General features: G+C 38.1%; 2 protein-coding genes across 4 annotated transcripts in view; one reads left to right on the top strand and one right to left on the bottom strand.

The window, feature by feature from the left end:
* LOC121730384 (lysine-specific demethylase 6A) overlaps positions 1-23,183 on the bottom strand; it is a 38,725-nt gene that overhangs the window by 13,029 nt on the left and 2,513 nt on the right. For 2 of the 3 annotated variants that reach the window (XM_042119404.1, XM_042119405.1), the window contains exons 5-6: positions 5,660-5,967; positions 924-1,149 (exon numbers count right to left, since the gene is read on the bottom strand). In XM_042119404.1, the coding sequence (XP_041975338.1) occupies positions 924-1,149; positions 5,660-5,967 (534 nt within the window). Of the gene's footprint in view, positions 1-923; positions 1,150-5,659; positions 5,968-18,967; positions 19,177-23,183 lie in introns of those variants that run through there. The other variant, XM_042119406.1, reaches the window with a different exon arrangement.
* Positions 20,542-23,183, top strand: part of LOC121730394 (microspherule protein 1) — a 54,243-nt gene continuing 51,601 nt past the window's right edge. The window contains exon 1 of the mRNA XM_042119418.1: positions 20,542-20,554. The gene's annotated coding sequence lies outside the window, so the exon portion shown is untranslated. The remainder of the gene's footprint in view (positions 20,555-23,183) is intronic.

Below are 23,183 nucleotides of genomic sequence, written 5' to 3'. Positions count from 1 at the left end.
ATCTCTAGCAGCCATTGCCTCCTTGATAGAATCAGAAATCCAGGGAACAGGGTTATGTTTTATTTTTACCATTTTTAGTGGAGCGTGTCGGTCATACAGTTCTAAAATAATTTTATTAAATGAATAAATTTTTGCGTCAATAGTTTGACTACTTAACACCGACGACCAGTTTAAATTTAGAGCATCTCGCTGTAATACTGATCCTGATCGATACATCTAAAACTACGCAGCAACATAGATTGAGGTTTTCTTTTTGGGGAGCGGATTTTGTACGAAAGGTAATTAAGATCATGGTACGAAAAAGGAGCAGTAAGTTGACCGTGAGTGGAAATATTATTGGGCGAGGAAACAACCATAAGGTCTAACTGGGAAGGGATGGTATTTGGAAAATGATGGGTAGTGCTAGTTGGAAGTAAGTGAAGATTATGAGAGGATAAAAGTGACTGAAGCTTAAATGCACGCGAATCATTTTTGACTAAACATGTATTAAAATCACCCATCATTATAAAATGATTGTATGCTATACGATGATCATGCAAAAATTTATCAAGGCAATCGAAGTAGTCAATATTCATATTTGGCCTATACAAAACGACAAGGAGATTTTTATTATGGTGAGATATAATTTCTAGGGCAAGATATTCGGCTGAATCAAGGTTTTAATGCATGTACTGTTTGGCGTCCTTAATTTAAATAAATAAATAAACTAAGTAATATTACTTTAGGGTGTGTAATGTGTATGTGTCTCTTATATTAGAGTTCACTGTGAAAGCAAGCAAGGCAAGCGACCCCGGGTCATGAATTTATCCATACAAAAGTAAAAAAAAAATACTCTTTCAGTGCTGCTTAACAGCGAACTCTATACACACCCTAAAGTATTATCACTTAGTTTTGTTACAAATCGTGTAATATCTTACACTCACCCAATAGAGCACCAGGTGTCCGCGTTGCCTTCCGACTTCTCCACGGAGTTTCTATACGCGACGAAGGCATCGTGCACCTTGCCTTGGAAGGCGAAGCACCTGCCCAGCAGATACAGCCCGGCTCCGGACTCGGGCTCCGCTACCACGGCGCGTTGGAGGCACCAGATGGCGGCGCGGGCCCGAGACGCAGGTTCTCCTAGCGACGCGCACCGGTGGAACAGCCAGCCTGGTGATTAGAGTTAGTTGTAGTGATTTAGAGACTAATTATGACCTATATATTGAGTATAAGGTGAGGCTAATCAGGGTAAGTTCGGACACAGGGTAAGTCCGGATAATTCAACATATCACTAACTGAGTCAGGTTTTCTTGCCTGGCGCTACGGGCACTGCGACCGTAAATAGTAGTACCGTACCGCAACTGTAGTTTAATTTAGCGTTAACTTGAATTATCCGGACTTACCCTGTGTCCGAACTTACCCTGATGAACTATACTTCTATTAAATTCTAGAGGTAGAATAACTCAGAACAGCTTTTAAATGGTTTCCACAATACATTAACCATTTACTGATCTTGAGCCAGAAAACTTGTGATACTTCAAGCAGAGAGCATTGATTTACAAAACTAACAGCATAACTCGGGTTCTCTATGAGATGTTTTTATCAAATGAAGCCCATCCATTACGAAAATTTGCATAGATTAAATGCAAATTTAACGCAAAACCAATCTTCTTAAATACTTTGGCATCGCCGCCGATGGAAAGCGCTTCGCATATCTTAAATCTTTCATCCGAGAAGATTTATGTACAGTCGACACTCGACGATATTGTGTCACTTTTGAGTCTTATCCCCGGGTAGTAAGGTCGAAGAGTAGCCGGATTAGTCGCTGGCGGTAAGAAGAAAACATCCCGGTATTTAGTGTTCATTAAGCCAAATAAGATAACATCTATATTGGCTTAAGTATGATCATCATCATTAGTATCCGGCCAAGAAATAATGCATTTGATTTGAGAAATTTGAGAAATATATTTAATACAAAAGTGTAAACAGGTACAAAACTTTTTAAAAAAATCTGTGCCGCGCGAAAACCTATTCTACGTCCATTGGAGACTGACTCTCCAAAAGACTCTATCTCAAAACAAAATTTCATTCAAACCAGTGGTTGAGGCATGAAGAAGTAACAAACAGACAAACTTTCGGTTTTACAGTATTGATGTATTATTTTCATTGAATTGTTCATTTATGGTTAAAGTTACGACTTGACTCTTAAGTAAAATATATTTTACTTAAGAGTCAAGTCAAGTCAAGGACTTTAGTTTCTTTATTGCTTTTGGCATAGATTTTAAATACTTTTATAGTGACGAGTCGTTTACTATATCCTCAATCAAATGAATCATGCGTTACGTAGCGGAAATCCGGACGGAAAACCCGAACGCGGAATTGGAGGTACCAAATGTTATTGATAATAATAATTGAATTATTAATTTGCTGAATAGCTCTAATTTACAATTAATATTTTTACTATTACTGGTATTTTATAATGCAACAGTTTTAGCATGCCTTCTGTATGCCTAGAGATGGGAGAGTCAGATTTCCTTTGTCTGTCATTTCGTCTATTATATCGCAGAGTTCTACCTTTTCTGTGGCGGATATCATAACTAAACGTTCCCTAAATGTTTAAAAATAGAACTTATTTAACTAATAGGGACTAATACTAACTGGACTTATGACTCAATTGTTAAAAAAAACAAATCGAATACGATGCTATATCAATTTCACTCTTGATTTGAACATTTTCCTGTGGTTTATTTTATAATATTGGATCTGAATAGACTATAATATTTTGTCAAACTATGTTATGGTATATAAAAAATATGGCCTCTCACGTCAGTCCATGTCGTTTGATCCAAGTTGAAAGAATGTTGGAATGTGGGAATGTATGTGTGGCCACTGGCCACGAGAGACAGACAAAAGATTTTAACATAATATATTATGTAAAATCTTTAGAAATAAGTATGTTTGTGATAAATAATTAATAAATCTATGAAACTGAATATATATAGGCAGGGTAGAGAAATAATAAGAATTCTTGAAGAAAGAATTGGAAGAAAAATATAGAGAGTCCCCTCAATTTCTGTTTTATGCTGTTTACAATATTTTGAACACCGATCCATATCATTTTAACCTAAAACAATAATTATTATTTGCCATCGAGTAATGATGGCGAAGAATGAAATGGTTTATTACATTGTCGTAGGGTTTGTCGGCCCTCGGCTTCTCCTACATGATACATCTTATTTATGTCTCTAACCATAGATGTAGGCTAGGTCTTTCCTGTCTACACCTTCATACCATATTATTTTTGTAGAGGTAAATCTTAGGGCCTGTTTCACCACTTCCGGATAAGTGCCTGATAGGCTATCCGCAACTTTTATATGACAGATACAGGCAGATATAGATACTCCATACTCAATTCCGTATAGGTTATCAACGACTTATCTGACAGATAAGTTGTTGATAACCTATACGGAATTCATCAGGTAGTGGTGAAAACCGTGAAACAGTCCCTTAGTCTGTAAGCTTTCCTCTGAAGAAGAACCTACGCAGAACTACTATATATCATTTACAATGTGAGCCGTGAGCCCGTGAATTTAATTTCAATTAAAATGTCAGTAAACCTGAGTCATTCACCTCAGTATTCCGGCCTCACCGGTTCATGTTAGATAACATGTGAACCTACTGTATGGTAATGTGCGTTTTATTGAGGTAAAATGCGACCAATACCCCTATTCCACTATTTTAAACCAACAATAGTATTATTTCCAGAATCCCCATGCTGGCCCATGACTGATAAAGGAGCAGGAGGTACTTATAATTTTTTAAATGCTCTTAAAGATTGTGTGATTGTGACGGTTTTTTGATGCATTGAAATGTTTGCATTTCTAGTATTTCTACTTATTCTTGGGTGCCTAGACGCCACGGGACACCTAACATGGCACTATTAGCTTAGCTCTACAGTGCTTAGTGTTTGGACCTAGTGCTTTGTGTTAGACCTAGTGCTAGTGAATAAATTCTTCAAGAGAGTCAGCAGTGGGGCTAAAATGGTCGCTTTGAAGAATCATGATATGAAATGTGAATCATAATATGATTCATTTTTCTAAAATCGCAAAATGCAACTCTGCTTGCAATTCATTTCTGTATTTTTGTGCTGATTTGACATTAATTGTCAGTTTGACAGTTTTGACAATTCATTTGCTGAATTGATTGAGAAGAATTGCTAAATGTGACCATTTTAGCCCCGCTGGTCTTTCTCTCCAAATCCTTCGAACCCTAGCACGTAACAACTGGTGTCAGAAGTGGGATTTATGTTGTCTGTGTTCCCCGAATGGTTCGGCTGGTTGACGCTAGATGGCAATGTGTGTCATAAGTTCGGAACAATAATTTTCTTCACTAAGAACTAAAGTCTTTACATGGCTTGGATATTTTGCTCCATCAAGCGTTTGTATTAATTTGGAGCTTAATAACAATACCATAAATAGAATTAATTCTTGTGCAAAAGTATAAATCTACTCTCGACAAAAAAAAATCAACGGATTCGTTTTTATAACAGGAAACTTTATGAGTATTTTTTCATGTTTGCTGCCCATTGATACTCAATACCAATGGGCAGCAAACATGAAAAAATCATCAAAACCTTTCAGCCATTCGAAAAGCAAAAGTTAAAAATTTAAACCAATTAAAAAGTTGGTGAATTTTGTGAAATGCTATCGTATTTATGCTTTCACTTTTTAGTATTTGAGCTAGCTTTTCGCATCAATCAATTAAAAAATACACCCGTGCATTTTCTGTTTACATCCGTTCGTATCGGCTTCCCTTTCGACAACAAATGCCTGGGGGATAGTAAACAAAGCTACGTATTGCTAAAATAGAGATATTGATATCGATTGTCCATTGTACAAATCTCGGAGTACGGGCTTCATGGCAGACGCTTAAAGGCTGCAGTTGGGTCCTCTGATTGGTCTTGGGGTCGGAGAATTTTACGGCTTTGGTACTCTTATTTCTTTTTGATCATTAAAATTTCATTTGACACACACAAACACTGAAAAGTGAAAGCCTGATTTTGGTAGTATTTTTTTATATAATAAAATGAGTAATTATAAAGGGGTTTACCTTATAAGGTAATTTCAACGTCAAACCTATTGGGTAACTTTACACCATCCTCATGACCACATTTTAATCATCATATCCCGTTTATAACTTCATCCACTGGCAAAAAACTATAGATCCTGTTCACAATGGTCCAGTTTCACATTATAATTAGCTATTTATATAAAAACCTGTATTATACGGCTAGTTTACCACGTGCCAACATCCGACTCGTCGTATAAGGCCGACGGAAGCGAAAACTGGGCCGGTGCAAAGAAACATTTGTAATGCAACTCACTTTTACAATATAGCGAGTGGCCATTGCTGAAACACTGCAGGTCATTGTTTCGCGACTTCCTTTAAGTGCATAATAGCCGTTTGAAGTATCACAAGTATCCGTAACTCAAAGATCAGGCTATTTAGGGTATTCCATTTAAAAGTCTGCAAACTCAATAGGCTAGTTAAACTGGTATAAAACGCAGAAGTTAAGTAGGCACCTCATTGTAAAGATAATATATGGAAGCAGGTGCGACATTAATTCCTGCGTGTAGTACAAAATTTTATATTGAAAAACTAGAAAAGTGTTTCAACTTACCTAATTGCCGGCAGACATCAGCCTTCAAAGACGACGACAACGACGGCTCTTTCAGAAGTCTCTCGTAGGCGTCTCTCGCAGACTTCCTCAGTCCCCGCGCCTCCAGCAGATGAGCAGCGTGGAAGCTCAGCTCCAGCCTCGTGAAGGTGGCATCCTGGTGGGGGGCCAGTCTCGCCCTCCTGAAGTGGACGGCGGCTGCTGCCCAGTGCCTTCGGGCTTTAAACATGAGAGCCAGCCGCATATGAGCGTCCGCGGCCCGGGAGAATCCGGGCGACACGTACAGAGCCATCTGCAATGCCTTCGTAGCCCTAATCGACACAACACGAAAAAAAAAAAGTTATGTAATCCGCAGATGTGCCTTAGCACATGGGCAATGTGTGTGTCTATTACTGTAGCACCTATAAAAACCTGTTACTATTTACAACTAATTGCAACAAAATGTGGCGGGCATGAGGGGCAAATTGCACTTTTTATCAGAAACCTTCGTGGACGAACGCAGCCCTTACATTGTTACAGGTTAGCAGTAAAAAATAAAAATGTCATCGATTCGAATCGAACCAATGAAATAAAGGCGCGCTGGACAACGAACTCAAGTAATTAATAGAAGGTGATTACAAATTAATTATTTTAAAAATAACAAGTGGTTAAGGAATCTCTACTGCTGATAACCTTGTAAACAATAATTATTTTGTTTTCTGATGCGTTAAATATTTTTATTCGTTACGATATTTTTGATACAATATCAATACCCAGCTTAAATCCTTATAATAACTTGAATTAAATAAAATATATGTTTACTCAGTTGTCTTTCACTAGAAAATATATCTTACAGCGTTTACAGCGAATGATTTACAACACGAAACATTTGGAACACAATAAACTCTACCTGCGTAAAGCATTGTTGTAAGAATTTATTTATGTACATATTCGTAAAAAACCATGGACATAGTTAGGCATGGGGCACTAGTCAATACAAATATTTATTTTATATTACGCAACGCAAAAAAAATTACGAGAAAGCCATACAAATTAAGCGAAATTGGGGAGGAACAATTAGTCGACCGAAACATTTCTAAAAGGGGCAACGTATTTTAAAAATTTGCGTCCTTTAAGGTCGACCGACGTTTACGTAGATGGTGCAATGACCGTCGTAAAACTAAATACCGTCGACGGTCACGCTAAATTGTCAGACTTTATTATCCACGCAATCTACAAAAACAATTTTATTACTTTTAAGTTTTAACAATTGATTAAGAATGGGAATTTTTTTATGACTCTGAAATTCGAGAATTCGACGACACGAAAGCCCAAAAATGTTGGATTTGGAATGCCGGAGCTCGGAGACTCGGGAAGGTAGAGCCGAGGCCCGAGACGCGGCCAACAAAAAGTGACGCATTGTCAACATCCGTAAGGTTAGGAGCGCATCACCGGAGCGTGACGTCACAGATGCGCCGCGGGGTCGATGACCGTCTGAGGCTCGGTACAATCGATCGGACGTCGCATACAACGCATCGTCTAGACGGGGATCGGGACCGAAATCGAACGGCAACGTCTTTATTTAGATGACCTCCGCTGACATTTGCGAGCCGAAACAAAGGAGCGAGACAGGTGGAGGCTGCGGCGTCCGGTCCCGAACTCAAATTGAGCGTCTATTACCCACACGCACTCGCATCTCGCGGCGGACGTGGCTTTCACCGAGCGACTCGGACCTCCGTTTAAATATCTCCTATCAATTTTGTATCAAACGCTTCTGAGAAATTCAATTTCGACGGGAAGCCGTACGATCTCGAACAAACGAAAAATAATGAAATACCGTTTTATACTGTGCATGACGCAAATTTCAAATCACCTTCCTCGCACTAAAAATAAAAAGCAATTTATCGTGAAGCGTAATTTGTATTACAGTAGAAGGTACATGTAGAAGGTACGAGTGGCTAGTAGTACCAGTGCCGCACATGAGCAACTAATTAACGAGGAACTGCGTAAGTCGTGACCCTAATATTCCACATTTGAATATAGACGTATAGAATTTCGAAAGTTTTGTAGTAGATATTTTATAGGACAAAAGCATTAGCATTTTGGTTACAAACATTTCAGGCGATATTTCAAGGATAGAGAAAGGACAAAATATGCAAAGATAACTTCTCTCACTGATTTACGAGTGAAGTGAGTCTTTGATAAAGATAAAATGACAAAATAACCTGCCCCTGCTAGAGTATTAATACTTCATAGATTTAGTATTTATCAACAAAAGAAAACAGTCACTGGACCAAGTCGATATAAACATTATGAACTAAATAATAATATACTTTTATCCACCGTAATCGCAATATGTTTTTATAATATGTGGCTACATAATCATTATTGCATTGTTTATTACTAGACTGGAAATTAATAACATAAGAGAAATGCATTTAGTGATTTAAACTGGAAATTAATAACATAAGAGAAATGCATTTTGTGATTTAAAAAGTAGCGTGAATCGAGAGACTAATAAACTGTAATAACATAGCAACGGCATACATGATAGATGATAGCGATTTTTAGATATTTACAGATTAACAGAGAAAATTATTTAGAAACACACCCAAAATGTTCTCGATCCCAAACAGTGAGATCGGGAGACATCACAAATTCACTTCATTAAACAGTTGCCTGACTCAATTGAAATACAATTTCATACAAAACGTGGAACGTAAAAGAATAATTCCGTATAAAAGATGGGATACAACATTGCATTATATCGACAGGGGAAACGATGGGGTTTCGTTACTTTCCAGCATATTCCAAATGATCGATATTACAACATCGATGTGGAACGATAACTACCTGCCCGCCGAGGGACCATTATTATCGCTCAGGTAACTAAAATACACGCATACAATATTCAACATAAGCAACATCTGTTTAACTTTGATCGTAAAGCTTTTTGAATATTTCAGAAAAAATATATCAGCGAAGAAAAGAACGCTTAGATGTCCCGGGTAATTGGAGTGGCCGAGTCGCGAGGAGCACCGCCATGAGGCTTGACCCAGTTTCACAGCACGGCTCAAGGACGGATCGCCGGCTATTTATAGTTCGTTCATCACAGCTCATACTTTACATAATTGAACTATCGCTAGGTGCGAGGTGCGCCCCGCTCCACGTGATTCCTCATAATGAGCGCTCGAGACGTTCCCACGGTGACTCGCAAAGGGAACGAGCAAAGTGTAATAATAACCCACTTCCCCGTTAACTACTGTATAAAACGAATACGGGTCAAGCAATTATTGCCAAGGTCGGCTTTTTAACTGCAGCGTTATGACTTATGACATTCGCTTAGATTCCGTTTTAATTTTCTGGTCGTTCCACATTTCCGAAAGATAATTTACATCTAGTGGCTACCGAGTACTAATACTGTCGAGTTTTTTGTGGCTTCTTTTTGGTTGAAGATTAACCTAGAATTTGAAAATGTTGTCGATTCAATTGAAGCTTTCGTTCGGTAGCATCAAGCAATTACATAATACCGCTCAAACCTATCCGTTTCCGTGAAACTGCCGAACGTTTTAAATTCTGCATTCAGAATCACACGACCAAACCAGCAAATAGATTGGCTTTACCTCCGAACAATTGATTGCACCAAGTTCAATTACACTCGGATAGAACTCGTGACGGGGCTTCGTGATGCAATCAACCGATGCATTTTACGTGCACACTGCACACCTGACTTACATCATGGCCTTGTTCGCCCCACGGTAACAGATTGCAACCGCTTTGTTATGAGAACGAGATTAGATATCCAGTAACAGCACTGCAAGATAATTTTGGCCATAAAACTAGTGTTCCCAACGTTGTTTTAATATCTCGTATAAGAAACTTATCAACTCATTTGTACGTGCTGTAAATTACTGAAGTATAATAGCCAATGATAGATCTATTTCTATTACGTTAAATCTATACCTAATCTTAAATCCTTAACTCACTAATACAGAAGTCTATAAACAACTTTCATTAATTTATAATGAACTTCTGTATAATTTATTTTCTCTTCATTCTGAAAATTTCTGAGAAACACAATGGAGTTGAAGATCAAGCTAAACTAAAAGTTACTAAGTTAAAGAGTAATTCTAAGAAACAACACCCTTCACTGAAGTAAAACTTTGGGAAGGATAATGACAATCCTCTAATAGCGGAGTAAATGAGCATGTTTCGAGTAATTTCCATGCCGTTAGCCATTGTATATTGCTCCGGAATGCTCAATATTAGCTAACTCACTGCAATTGGTAATATCAGCTAGGGCCCGGTTATCGCTGCCGTCGTACCATTTGACCTACTTTCGTACGATAACTAACACTAATATAGCCCACACCATATTCGATTGATGGAGGTTTACCATTAGTCATACTCGTATGTTTTCAGGCGTAACTTCCTAGCAAGTCTTTCTTTTCGCTTTTTAGTTAAGTTAGATTAGGTAGACATTTTCCTATATTAGTTAATTATTTAGATTGGTTCTTTCTTAATTTCTTTAATTTTTTTTAAATTCCACTACACGTTTGTTTTTGAAATTCATTCCTTAACCTTCAGCGCTTGTAGTGATAGGTACTATTTTATCTATTTCAGATATCAGAGCAGGGTTAGTTTCATTCCGCATTCCCATGACCCATATTGGTCTAGACTAGAACTAAACGTGAGCTTATTTTATGATTCACCGAGCATGAATAGAAATTGTAACGGTATAAATAATTTTATAGTAGTAACTTTAAACAAGTCAACGCTCAAGGCGAATTTGAATAAACTATACGAAGGGCACTATAAACCAACCTTAATAGTTAATAATACTTAACAATTTAAAAAAGGAATTTATTCATTTCATTTTATATGTGTTATTATACTTTTGACAATGCTCACTTAAGATTTTGTTATTGGATTAATAAGTAATTCTTTGCACGGTATAAATTATACTGTATAATATTTAAATATTGTTCGTATAGAAGCGGTGTATGTATTAACTATTTTCATTTTGTAAATACAAGTAAATACATACTATTATTCGCGTGACAATGTGTTAATACATAATATTAAAACGTGACTGACCTTAGAAAGAACATATAACGTAGGTGATACTCATTAACATAAGCACATAGCAACTAAAACAGTCATGTTCTGGTAATTTGTTCACTTAGCTTGTTTTTGCGTGTGTCTAATGTTCATTAATTACTTTATACGTGATTGTAAACTTTATTCAAAGAGCTCAGATTATAATTTAGACCTACTAAATCGGTGGATTGTGAAGTAACTAAATTTAGCTTCAGCAAATCAGCACCTTATCGAATATAAATAAAAAGTACCTGGATGACCGAGTTTTGCTCGGTATAGCAAACACTCATTGACTGCGTGTTACTTAATAACGCCATCTGCTGGTCGTTAAAACAATTACTTGCCAACAAAATAGTATTATTATTCGCCAATAGATGTCAGGAAGAGTCATATTTTTCAGTTTATCGATTATCCATAAAACACGAATAAAAAGACATTTTCTGAAAATGATTCCTAGCTAGATCGATTTATCGCCCCCCAAACCCCCTATATACTAAATCCGATTCCGAGATTCCAATTATATATATCAAGAATTGCTCGTTTAGAGATATAAGATATGAAGAAGTCGAATGTCCAGCCAGTACAAGAAATAAATAGACCATTCAACTTTTAATTTGATTAAATCTAATAAGATATTAACCATCATAACATGAATATAAATAAACTTGAGCGTGAAATTATAATGGGGGAAGCCATTTTCAATACAGTAAGTAATTAGTAGGCTCATCGTAGCGTAGTCAATGAAATAGTAACAACATTTGTCACTGGGTATACGAGGAATGAGATTTTTAAACACTTTGTGTTGAAACTATAAATCAATCTACTGCAAAAGTGAATAACAGTGCAGTGTGATGAATAGCCTGTTGTTTAAACGTAAGTCCACAATCACAATTCACTAACGTGGAATATAAATAAGGGACAGTAATCAATATACGATTTCCTATCGACACGACAGGCTGCACGAGCAACCTTATGTGGCAGTAAATTCAATGACAAAGTACCGTCTATATATGGTAGATTAGAAATAAGCCGGTTCTAGTGGAAGCCCGCAAGCGCAGCAGGCACGTAGAGGCCATCATTACGGTACTTGAGACAACATCGCGAACCGACACAAACATCACTTATATATATTCGCATATGTATTCCGCAAAGACGAAATACCGAGAAACGAAACGTTTTATGTGCCTAAAGATGAAGAAGTCGAGAAGCCAGATGTAAATACGGCGCGCGCGACGCCAGCAAAACTTGACCCAATAAATAACTTAAAAACATTGCGGCGTGAATCATTGAAATGTGACATAATGTTCTACATTTCGTTTAGCGATGACTGCATCCAGTCGACCCACAACAATGAAACACGCCCACATATACGTGTGTGCAAGTGTATCATAGTGTTCGTGTACGCGAAGCTCATTGTGCACACTGCACAGCACGATGCGAGGTCAAGTAATGAGGAAGCGAGCTCATCGCGACTGCATTCTGCGCTGCAAGAAACGCAGTCGTATTACGTTGGTACAAAAAACAAAGATTCCACCCACGATATTTGCACAATATACACCGAACAGGTTTCGCATTTATGTATTCGATGTAAACAGCACGCATCAGCTGGGAGTATAATTCATTTGCTAAAACAATGGCCTACCGAGAGCAGAAATGATGCTTCTGACAAAAGAGTTCTTTGATCCGAACTTTTTAGCAAACTAAGTTCCGTGCATAATGCTCCCCTAACGAACTGATCATTCCGTGCTATTATTACATTACAAACGTCGGAGTGCCCTTGAGAAGTACCCTACAATTCATGGCACACAAGTGTCGTAACAAGTCCAATACTTATTTACATGCAGGAGAATTAAAAACTCGGCCCCATCCCTAGCATCAGGATTATAAAAGGGTTGAACCCTTTGTGAACGATTTTAAAGCCATCTACGTCAGACATTGTTTGACGGTAGGGTACATATTATGCGTGGGGATTGGGGAATATGGCGTTCGGCGTCATACGATTTCTTGGACATTTGTTAGATTCGTGGGACGCGGCCGGAGGTTATCGCGTTCGGTGACGTAACGCCGTGTCGCAAGCTTGTAGCGTTGGATCGGAGCCCTTTCCGTGCTCCCTTTTTGCGGTCACCGGCCGCTTTCTAATGCCCATTGTATGTAACGGCAAGAACGCTGCGCACCATCCGTGAGAACACCTTCCTCGCTTCAATTACAGTCATCGTTAGTCGGAATTTTATTTATTACTCGAGATGTACTGAGTCATCCGCGAAGTTTACTACTAACGTAACAGGATTTCATGACGCGAGGAGTTGTAATTGTAATCTCCGTCGTATTGTATCACATTTAAATATAGCACGATTACCTAATTTGGAGATAAGGAGCCTTCGTAGTTGCTATCTCATTGACGTAATTCGCGGGTTAGATGTAACTATATTTTAATGAATGAAAATTAAGGATAACTCGATTAGCACTTGCGTGGAAATTCATTGTGGAGTTGTGGATATTACGACATAAAAGCTCAGAATTTGCAAGTTTTCCGGGTGGCGACGCTTTAATTGCTTCTATTGTATATTTTGCGTCAACTCATCAAGCTCAACAATTAATATTTGTTTGGACTATAGAATCTCTTGTTATGTTTTTTCTACTCAAGGAGTAGAAAAAACATTGGAGCTCGCGTCACAAACATGTGATTAGTAAAAAAATGTACTACGCCCAGCGAGAAGCTGCGGGTAGCTAGATAGACGGCCTTGTGACGTTTCCTCCGGTGACGCGCCGCGTGACGTATGGATTTTTTCGCGGAAATTCCGCCGCGGACAATGATCGCGAACACAGTACATACTCGCTAGTCGCTCCTGTATCTCTCCACGACGACTGCGCACAATTAATACACCATCTCCATTGGCTGCTTAATTTAAAATTCATTGATTGAATCCTCGACTACGATTGTAGTTTAGATTTAACATTTTAACTTTGTCAAAATAAATAAAGTTTATGAAATTTTAAATGTACAGTTCAAATACAATACACTAAAGATACTTTAAATCATTACGGAAGAGATTCAAGCGAAGGGGCACTAAAATATAGCGTAAATGGAGCATCCATTTACTGAGAAACGTGAGAGGCTCGAGTACAACGCTTCAAAGTTCAAACGAACTGACTTTTTGCTGCAACAAAACTAAGTAAACTACAACGTAGTTCGTTTAATATTTGATGCAGGAAGCGAACGCTCGAATGCTGAGGAGGTCATTGACAGAGGAGACGCTTGCAGCGATGCAGCGGTCGAGTTCCGGTGCAGCACTCCGCTCTCCGCAGGTATAAATAGTGCTCTCCGTTAGTGTCGACGACCGCGGCGGGACATCACTTAACCCGGCCCGGTCGGAAAGCATGACCCAATTCGGCCACTACGATTATTTCGTAACGAGACGACCGAGCCCTTAAATGTGGGCCGCGATGGGGTAGGTTAGAGGGGCGCGGGGGAGGGTGCCGATGCCGCCCTCAGTAGAGGATTCGATTGAGGTACAGACGGCAGAGCGGCGCGCGCTGCCCCTCGGTAGACGAAAAAGGGCACAATGCGTACGTGACGCGGCGCACATCGGGAGGCAGAGGGAGCCCCTCCCGCACGTCTTTCCGTACTTAGATGCACTCGGCTCCGGTCGAAAACCGCGCACGCCAAAACTAGCGTTCTACCGCTCGGCTTATATAAATAGACAAGAGTGTTCGTCGATGTATGTAACACTTCGAACACAAATTCCGGTTAGGCCCGTTAGTCTGTTACTACGCTGCTTCGCCGAGCCGTCCTACGTCTTCACATAACAAACGATGTTGCGTAACACACTTGTAATTATTGTACGCCTAATGATGGGAAAAACATTCCTATTCTAAATGAAAATTCGATAATTCGGAAATTGAAATGGCATGGTAATGTTGCTAATTAACGAGAATTATCAAATAAGAAAGAGGATCCAAGACATCAAATTAAATACAAAATTTTAAAACAAAATTATAAAATTGTTATTCACATATTCAGTCCAAAAAGTCAGGACGAAATGGCATTCAATGAACTAAAGTATGTACTTAAATCTCAACAAAATAAATTTTAGCTTACTAAAGAATAAAATCCACAAACTGGCAGTTTAGCAAAAGGTTGGGTCAAAAAAAAAATGGCGCAAGGTCAGTGGCATTGCATCTGCAAGTTAATTGCACACCTACATGCGGATAACCGCACGCGTCGCCCAACCGGTCCGGGGGAAACATGCTGTTTGCGAAAACACAAAGACCTGCAGTACTTTGACACGAACTACCAGACCCTGTCAGCGAGTACAACTTATTGCTGGCAACTTTATAACTCTCCGCCTTCGAGGAACGCTAGAAAAGGTTGTGGACTTCGATGAAATATTTCTGGTTGAGGATGTTAAATGAGACTTTGAAAATAAAATCAATTGAGCATCGAACGTATTAATAAATTATGACGAAAAATAAAGCAATTAAACGAGCAATAAAAGTATAAATAATGTCGTTTAGTGGCTTTTCGCTTATGCTTAGGCTGACATTATTATAATTCAAAATAGGCATTGTGATTGAACAAATTCGCATTGGATAAGAGGACCTAGAATAACATTTACATTAATGAATAAAAATGTATGTCTGGAAGAATTATTTTGCAGGGTTTTAAGAGACGTACTCGTTACAATATAAAACTAGCAACTTTCTTATATGTTAAGAAAAAGTAAAAAAAAAAAAACAAAAGGTAAGTAAGCCAAAGAGAATAAAACGATACATTACTAACACTCACGTATGTATAAGAGTCTCTAAGATCATGTTCATGACAAAGCAATTAATAGTAGTGAAAGTGTTCACGTTCGTAAAACTATACGAATATGTTGGTACTCGCTAGAGTATGCTATATGCCGCATGCTATTTTATTGATAACTGATTGTTAAAACATGAGAAACATGACATCTGTATGGTAAACAAAAACGATGTACACGTTGGTGTAAAAAATCAAAAGAACATTGCAAGAAAAACAAATGAAAATATCATGACACGAGGCAACAGTCCAGAATTGGTTTAACCCAATAACATAATATCTCCGAAGTCGTCATTGATGTAATATGTACATAAACTTGTTCCGAAGCCATGATCCGTTTCAATAAAGACGGTAACCATACTCGAAAAGAATTTACTATCATTGTATCGTCCTTTCGCTTGCTATCTACTACGCGAAACAATGAGTACTATGATAGCATTATCGAAGAACGAAGTGTTACTATGAGCGATAAGATGACTTACAATCGCCAAGTACGTAGCATTGACGTTTGATATTAGCAAAGGTTACATAATCTTCGAACGTGCTAAAAAGTCCCAAGTTCAAGGATACATTTCAGAGTTCAGTCTCCAATTACGAATTACGATATCGTCGACAAAAACATTGTATTCTTGATAGGTCTGATAAATCGGAAGTGGTTTTTAAGGATTATTGCAAAGAGCGGGTAAGGCTTTTAAGTATGAATGATGGAATAAAGAAAGCTAGAAGCAGCTGATGTGACAGGTGTGGGAGCAGCCGGCCTACACCTGCCCGGCACGCGCCACCGCAAGCTGCCTTATACATTACGAGACCTATTAGCTATACCCACAATTCACTTTAGACACATGAAATGTGCAACCAGCTCGTGTCCGTTAAACCAGTTCCGAAAAGCTGACAACTATTACGGAATTACCAGAACCATTCAACGAGCTACGCACCGTGAATAGAAATACGTAAATATATGGAATTCGACGAAATCGAAGGCATTAAATCAAACGAACAATTGAACGGGGCACCGTTGTAAAAACAAATGAATCTCAGCGCAGGAAACATCGGTTTTGGATTACATAAGAACAAGAACGAAACAATACGTTCGAAACTTTACAGAACAAAGGTAAAATTATTAGGAATCAACGAGCGAAGAAACTCTTGGAAATAACACCATAAACAACGATCATTATCTCGAGTGTATTCGTGGTATACAAGAGGTTGTAGACAATCTACGATACTACGATAGCACGCTACAAATTGATCCGCTTTTTAGGTTATAGAAAGGGCCCGTTCTAAACAAACAGATCAGGTGTATAGCTAGAAGTACCGTTAGCCGAGAGCGGAGCGGTGAGAAATTGAAAATACTCGGACCGGTTAACTCCAATCACTGGCGCGATTCGTTACATACAATTGGATGATTCCGTGCTAATACGTTTAATGCCCATTTTATACAGGACATCGAACTGTAGATAACATGCTATGCGAAACATTTTAGATATTCATAGCATTTCTTTTTATTCCCAAAAATTTTCAGGGCGTGGCCCTAGGCTTACAAATTGCAATTCGTTTCACTTTGTGTTTAAATGGTCCTTTCAATTCTCACGAATAAGTTCGTTTTGGCATTTTATTACTTGTCACGTTACCTAATTAAAATTAATTTTAATTATTAAACGTTTCCGCGATTTTCCTCGTGGTCTTTGTTACTTTATCTTTTGTTATTTTTTTAATTTTGGTCGACTAAATATATAGTTCAACGAAGTTATAACTACAATGTATGGCTTTCTCAGGAATATTTTTATGATATTGATTAATTTGGATCTGGAAGATATGTGCCACATTCCTCATACTCCGAATCTTATACCTTTACCTTTAAACGAGCAATTCTTGTATATATATAATTGGAATCTCGGAATCGGCTACAACGATTTTCATGAACTTTAGTATATAGGGGGTTTCTGGGGCGATAAATCGATCTAGCTAGGAATCATTTCTAGAAAATGTCATTTTTATGGGATACCGAGCAAAGCTCGGTCAAACAGCTAGTGCTTTATTAGGTGTGTACTGAATACTTAGTAGAACAATGAATTATACAAATATAATATGTCGCTTTCCATATTTATATTGTTTCGTTTTATACTATAAGTCGAAGGACACTTTTTTGGAGGCAAGTGCGAACACGTGCAAAATTGTGAAGCCAAAGAGTTTACCGAAGGTATTAAGCAAATTATCATATTTGGCAGCACATGTTTAAATTCCACGGCGAATTAGGAATATTTCTGCTATAATTTATTCGTCTTGTACCCGTGGAGTTATCGACCAGCTTGCACGAGGGGTTGTTGCGCATCCCGGAAGAACGAACATCTGTCAATACAGGAATCAAGATAAACGTGTTGATTTAAATCCTATTCCCAAATATATCCTGACCGGATTTGCTGTTGTTTGCTATTTGATTTCTCTTTAGTTGGGGCGTTTTCTTGAGATATGGTAATTTTTTAATCAAAATTCCTTGGGAACGCTTCTTGCTCCCCTGTGTTATTAGTTGTACGGTTTTGGATGAGTAATTCCGGATACGTTTGAAGATATGCCTCAAAGGTGCGACAAAAAATTGGGATTTTGTGGTGAGGTGAGGTGTATTTCCGCAAATGTTTGTATCATCGTGAATTTGCGAGCAGATCGCCGCTGACTGGTCGGCCAATGAGGCGCGGACAAAAGTGCGCGAAACCACCGCGTACATGACTCACTTTTCGCATTACGCACGTAACAATTATGAAACTTATCGCATGTAAATTCCATTCAACTTATCGCTGTAGTAAAACCCAACATTACCGTTACCCACTAAATAATTAAGCAAAAATGTTACTAACTACATCATTATTCTGGCCAAATTACCCGCGTAGAACGTCGAAACTACTCGCGAGTTTGATCAATTCCGAGTAACAATATCGGAGCAACAATAGATGCCAGTCTGAATACATTAGGGTAGCGCTGGTATTGTGTTGCGTATACTTATCAACGACATGGAAGGGACCGAGGCCCGACATCGCGTGCACTCGCCACGGCCGCACTTCCACCGACCGACCTACATTTTATGCAGCGCCGGGCCTATTCAGTAAAAACAATCGCACACGCGAATCCACCCTCGCCGCTGCACCCTCCTCGGCTCGTCTCGCCGAAATCGCTTCGCCGAATAAAAAAGGACGTCCTCTCGACTACCTGCGAAAATACTACAAAAAATGCACAATACATGCACACACACAAAAAAACGCAGCCTACAGACGGGACCGGGTTCGGAGCCGTCGACGTAGGTGTCTGCAATTCGGAAACAAAACAAAATAGAGTCGCGTGCGAACGCGACGTAGGGATACGGGCGGCAGGCCGAGAGAAAGAGGCGGCATTAGGGCCGACGTAAACAAACTACGATCGGGAGCTTCGACCGCACTCACCATTTTGGGGCTCCTCTCGGACGGGCGGACCGGACCACAGAGGCCCACGTAGTGAAGATCGGGGGAGTCGTCGGAACGAGAACACAGTCACACAGGATCGTCCGCACGCACGCAATACATAAACATCGAAGCACGACACGTCCCGTCCTACACTACGTTAGCGGCCCGCGCCGATGCAGTTTACGTCACCGCATCCCGCTCCCGACTGACGGCGGCGCGCGCGAGCGACGACCTCGCTGCAGCGTGCACCCCGCCCCGCCCCTCCCCGCGCTGCGCCGCGCCCCGCCCCCCGCCCCCCGCAGGCCCTTCCGCGCGACTGTCCTACGGCCGCGGAATCACAAACAGATATCGCGGCGAACATCAACACGACATCCTGTCCCGTACGAAAATAAAGCTATTTCGGTTTACCCAATATTTATCAATTTACACAACTGACACATTTTAACCCCAGTTTTATTACATTTTGTGAGTTTGTCGTCGTTCGCGTTATTATTAGTAGCTGCAGAATAAATAGTGTGTAGCTTACGCAGACTATTGATATTTTTTTCACACAAAATAAAACTTGTTATGGAGATTATAAAAATAAATTTGATGGTAACATCTAACCAGTTTCCTAATAAGCGTCGAATTTAATTAAGTACACTATAGATTATAAATTATACAGTATAAAAAAGTAATAATTAGAAACCACTTACTATAGAAATAGACTGTTAAATACAATAGAAGTTGGATGTCTTGTACACAGAACAATAAAAACAGGTCTTGTATGTGTAGCAAAAGTTACATAATGTCTTTTATTTCAAGTTCATGTGACAAGATCAGAAAAGTTATGAATAAAACAATTATTTTAGTGTTATATAAAACAATCTGAATATTACATGAGTTGTAAGTTGTAATATGATATATATGAACTATTGTTAAGCATAAAATATTATACTAGCTGTTGCCCGCGACTTCGTCCGCGTTAGCATAGTAGATCACATCCCAAGTAGGTATTATTTATTGTACAAAAATATTCAATAATATACAGAATTGACTTTCCTACGATTTGTATAGATGTTCCGCGCGACTTCGCTTGTGTAATTTAGGAATTTCACGCAACCGTACATTTTGCAGCAAAAAATAGCCTATATCCGTTCACGTGGTCTATTCTTCATGTTTGCCAAATAACATAAAAATTGCTCCAGTAGTTCATATCCCCCGTTTTTTCCACATTTTCATCTATTTCTTCGCTGATATTAGTCTTAGCGTGATAAAATGTAACCTATAGCCTACCTCGATGAATGGGCGATCTAACATTGAAAGAATTTTTCAAATCGGATAAGCAGTTCCTGAGATTAGCGCGTTCAAATAGGCCCTTTCATATAATTTCCCCCGTTTTTTCCACATTTTCCTCTATTTCTTCGCTCCTATTATACTTAGCGTGATAAAATATAGCCTATAGTCTTCCTCGATAAATGGGCTATCCAACAGTAAAAGAATTTTTCAATTCGGACCAGTAGTTCCTGAGATTAGCGCGTTCAAACAAACAAACTCTTCCCAATTATAATATTAGTATAGATTACGATATTTAATTATAAAATAAAATTATCCTATATTTTACCACAATTTAACCTTGTACAAAGGATAAATTATTTTGGCGTATCTATTAATTAAAATTATGAGTAGTAAGAATTGCACTGTCTTAAAAAAAGTTTGTTACAAATAACATTCCTGCAAACATTTTAAATTTAATATTTTACAGTCCAGTCCTCAAAAAACTATAAAAAAAGATTACTGTAGTGTCTTTTCAATTTAAATAAATTTAACTATACCAATAATAATACAACCGTGTAGCGCCCTCTATGTCGTATTACTTGAAACGTTATTTTTATTTCACTCCAACCTTCCCATATTTTGTAGAAACTTATATAACTTGCTTATGGTTAAAATTGCATTAGACTTTTAGTAGAAAAAATTGGACCAGACATGTGTATTGTATGAGTCCATTCAGATTTATTTAACAAAGAAGTTTATATGCAAGTGAACCCTATGTATTCGACATAAAGGTCTAGATGTAAAAAATAAGTCAGACAACACTTTACTGTATGGCGGTTCTTAGGACTATTGAATGATATCTGAATAGCAGGTAGATAAAACTCCTTTGTATTCATTGTAGCTGTCCCTACTCCCTAAGGTTAAATACGGCTATAAAAGGTTTTTTTCTAATATCATTTGACATGTTAGATCACATTTATGTAATATTTTGTCCAAAAAAAAGACAACATTGTACAAATAATAAATCTGCAAAGTATTATAATGTTTGCCAGGGCGAGTATATCCCACAACCTTTACATTTTGTGGTAAGTAGACTTTACGGAAAAACTATCACGCCTATTGATTTATGCTTTTACATTAATTTATCATCAGTCAGTCAAGCAAGGTCTTTTATCAGGGCGAGCGAAGCGAGCCCTAGTATATTCCACAATGTTTACATTTTGTTATACAGTTTACGGAAAAACTATCACGCCTGATTGACATTTTGTACTTTAACATAGTAATTTTTATTTATATGTAGATGTGTTAGGTTATATAAAGAATAGAAAAATAATAAGTAAACTAAAAAGTTGAAAGATGTTTAATTACAAAGTTATAGCTAATTTTTATTAAGAAAAAAATTTCAGAGATAAATTAAAAATTATAGTAAGATATTTAAAATTCTGAGTTTTTCAATATTTTTTAAATCATTCTTCCTTAAAGTTTTTTATAATGTTTTCGTCTCGCTGTTTTTATTACTTATTTAAAATTCTCCTCTTTGTACACCATTTCTAAGTACTTAATTAAAATGTATGTATTATGGTACAGTTACTAGACGTAAAAAATATGTAACTTGCTGTAAACAGCGCATAAATATGCGGTCCGGTAAAGTATTTTAAAATCCAAATGAATACAAATTAAATCAGTCATTACATGGGCGTACCGAGGGGGGGGCAGGGGGGGGCAATTATAGATGAAAGTATTATCTAGTACTTTCACCTATAAAAATAACGAATTTTTGCCATTTGTTCGCAATACAACTAAAAATTATTAATTTTTCATTCTTTATAAACACCTAGCTTATAAAAATCTGATTTGCCCCCCCCCCCCCCCTGGCCCAGAATCTGCGTAATTTGCCCCCCCCCCCCTTGGCCCAGAACCTGCGTAATTTGCCCCCCCCTGGCCCAGAACCTGGGTACGCCCATGTCAGTCAACATTATTCAATTGTACAATTATACCTATATGTATTGATTAAAAGGTTTTTCTATGAGTCAGAATTCAGAGAGAGAAGTTTTTTTAAAGATGAAATTAGCAAGCAATATTTTATATTTTCATACCCTTATTTTAGAACTTATAAAACTAGAGATCTCCCAATGGTCGAAATTCGACCTCACATTCAACGACATTAGGACTACTACCTATATTTTGTAAAAAAATATTGACTTTATCATATTCTTTTTCAACTCATAATGAGAAGATATTATGAAGTAGATGATGCCCGCAACTCCGTTCTGCCGCAACTGCAAAATTCGATTATCGCGCGGGTACCTTTTTTTTCCAGGATAAAAAGTATCCTATGTAACGAGACTTAAAGAATCACCATACCAAATTTCAGCAAAATCGGTTCAGCGGTTTGGGTGTGAAGAGGTAACAGACAGACACACTTTCGCATTTATAATATTAAGGGCCTGTTTCACCACTTTCTGATAAAGTGCCGAATAGGCTATTTACAACTTTTTTGACAGATTCTCCATACTTCATCTGTCAAGTTAAGTGGTGGGTAGCCTTATCAGGAAGTGGTGAAACAGGCCCTTAGTATGGATGTTTTAAAGCCTCTGTTATTATGAAGCAAACAACTGGAAATACAGTTGGTAATATTATTTATTGCCTTTGATTTTTGTGCTTTCTTCAAATAATTTAAGTTGTTGAAGGTTTCTGATGAAAATATTTGCAATCATGTTGTGTGCAAGTAGCAAACAGAGCCTACAAAAAGTCTTTTTTTTTTCTTTTTATCAGCCACGATCAAATTAAGACATGTAATTCATTCATACAATCCGAGTGAGTCTATATTCTGATATTATGTATTTTGGGATTTCATACCCAAAAGGTAATAATCGGCCAAGTGCGAGTCGGACTCGCGCACGAAGGGTTCCGTACTGTAAACTGTTATAGAGCAAAAGTAAGCCAAAAATTGTGTTTT

Source organism: Aricia agestis, chromosome 9 (genome assembly GCF_905147365.1).
Source record: "Aricia agestis chromosome 9, ilAriAges1.1, whole genome shotgun sequence".
Classification (NCBI taxonomy): Eukaryota; Metazoa; Arthropoda; class Insecta; order Lepidoptera; family Lycaenidae; genus Aricia; species Aricia agestis.
Note: the sequence above shows the minus strand (reverse complement) of the source record. Positions and strands in the feature narration are given on the sequence as shown.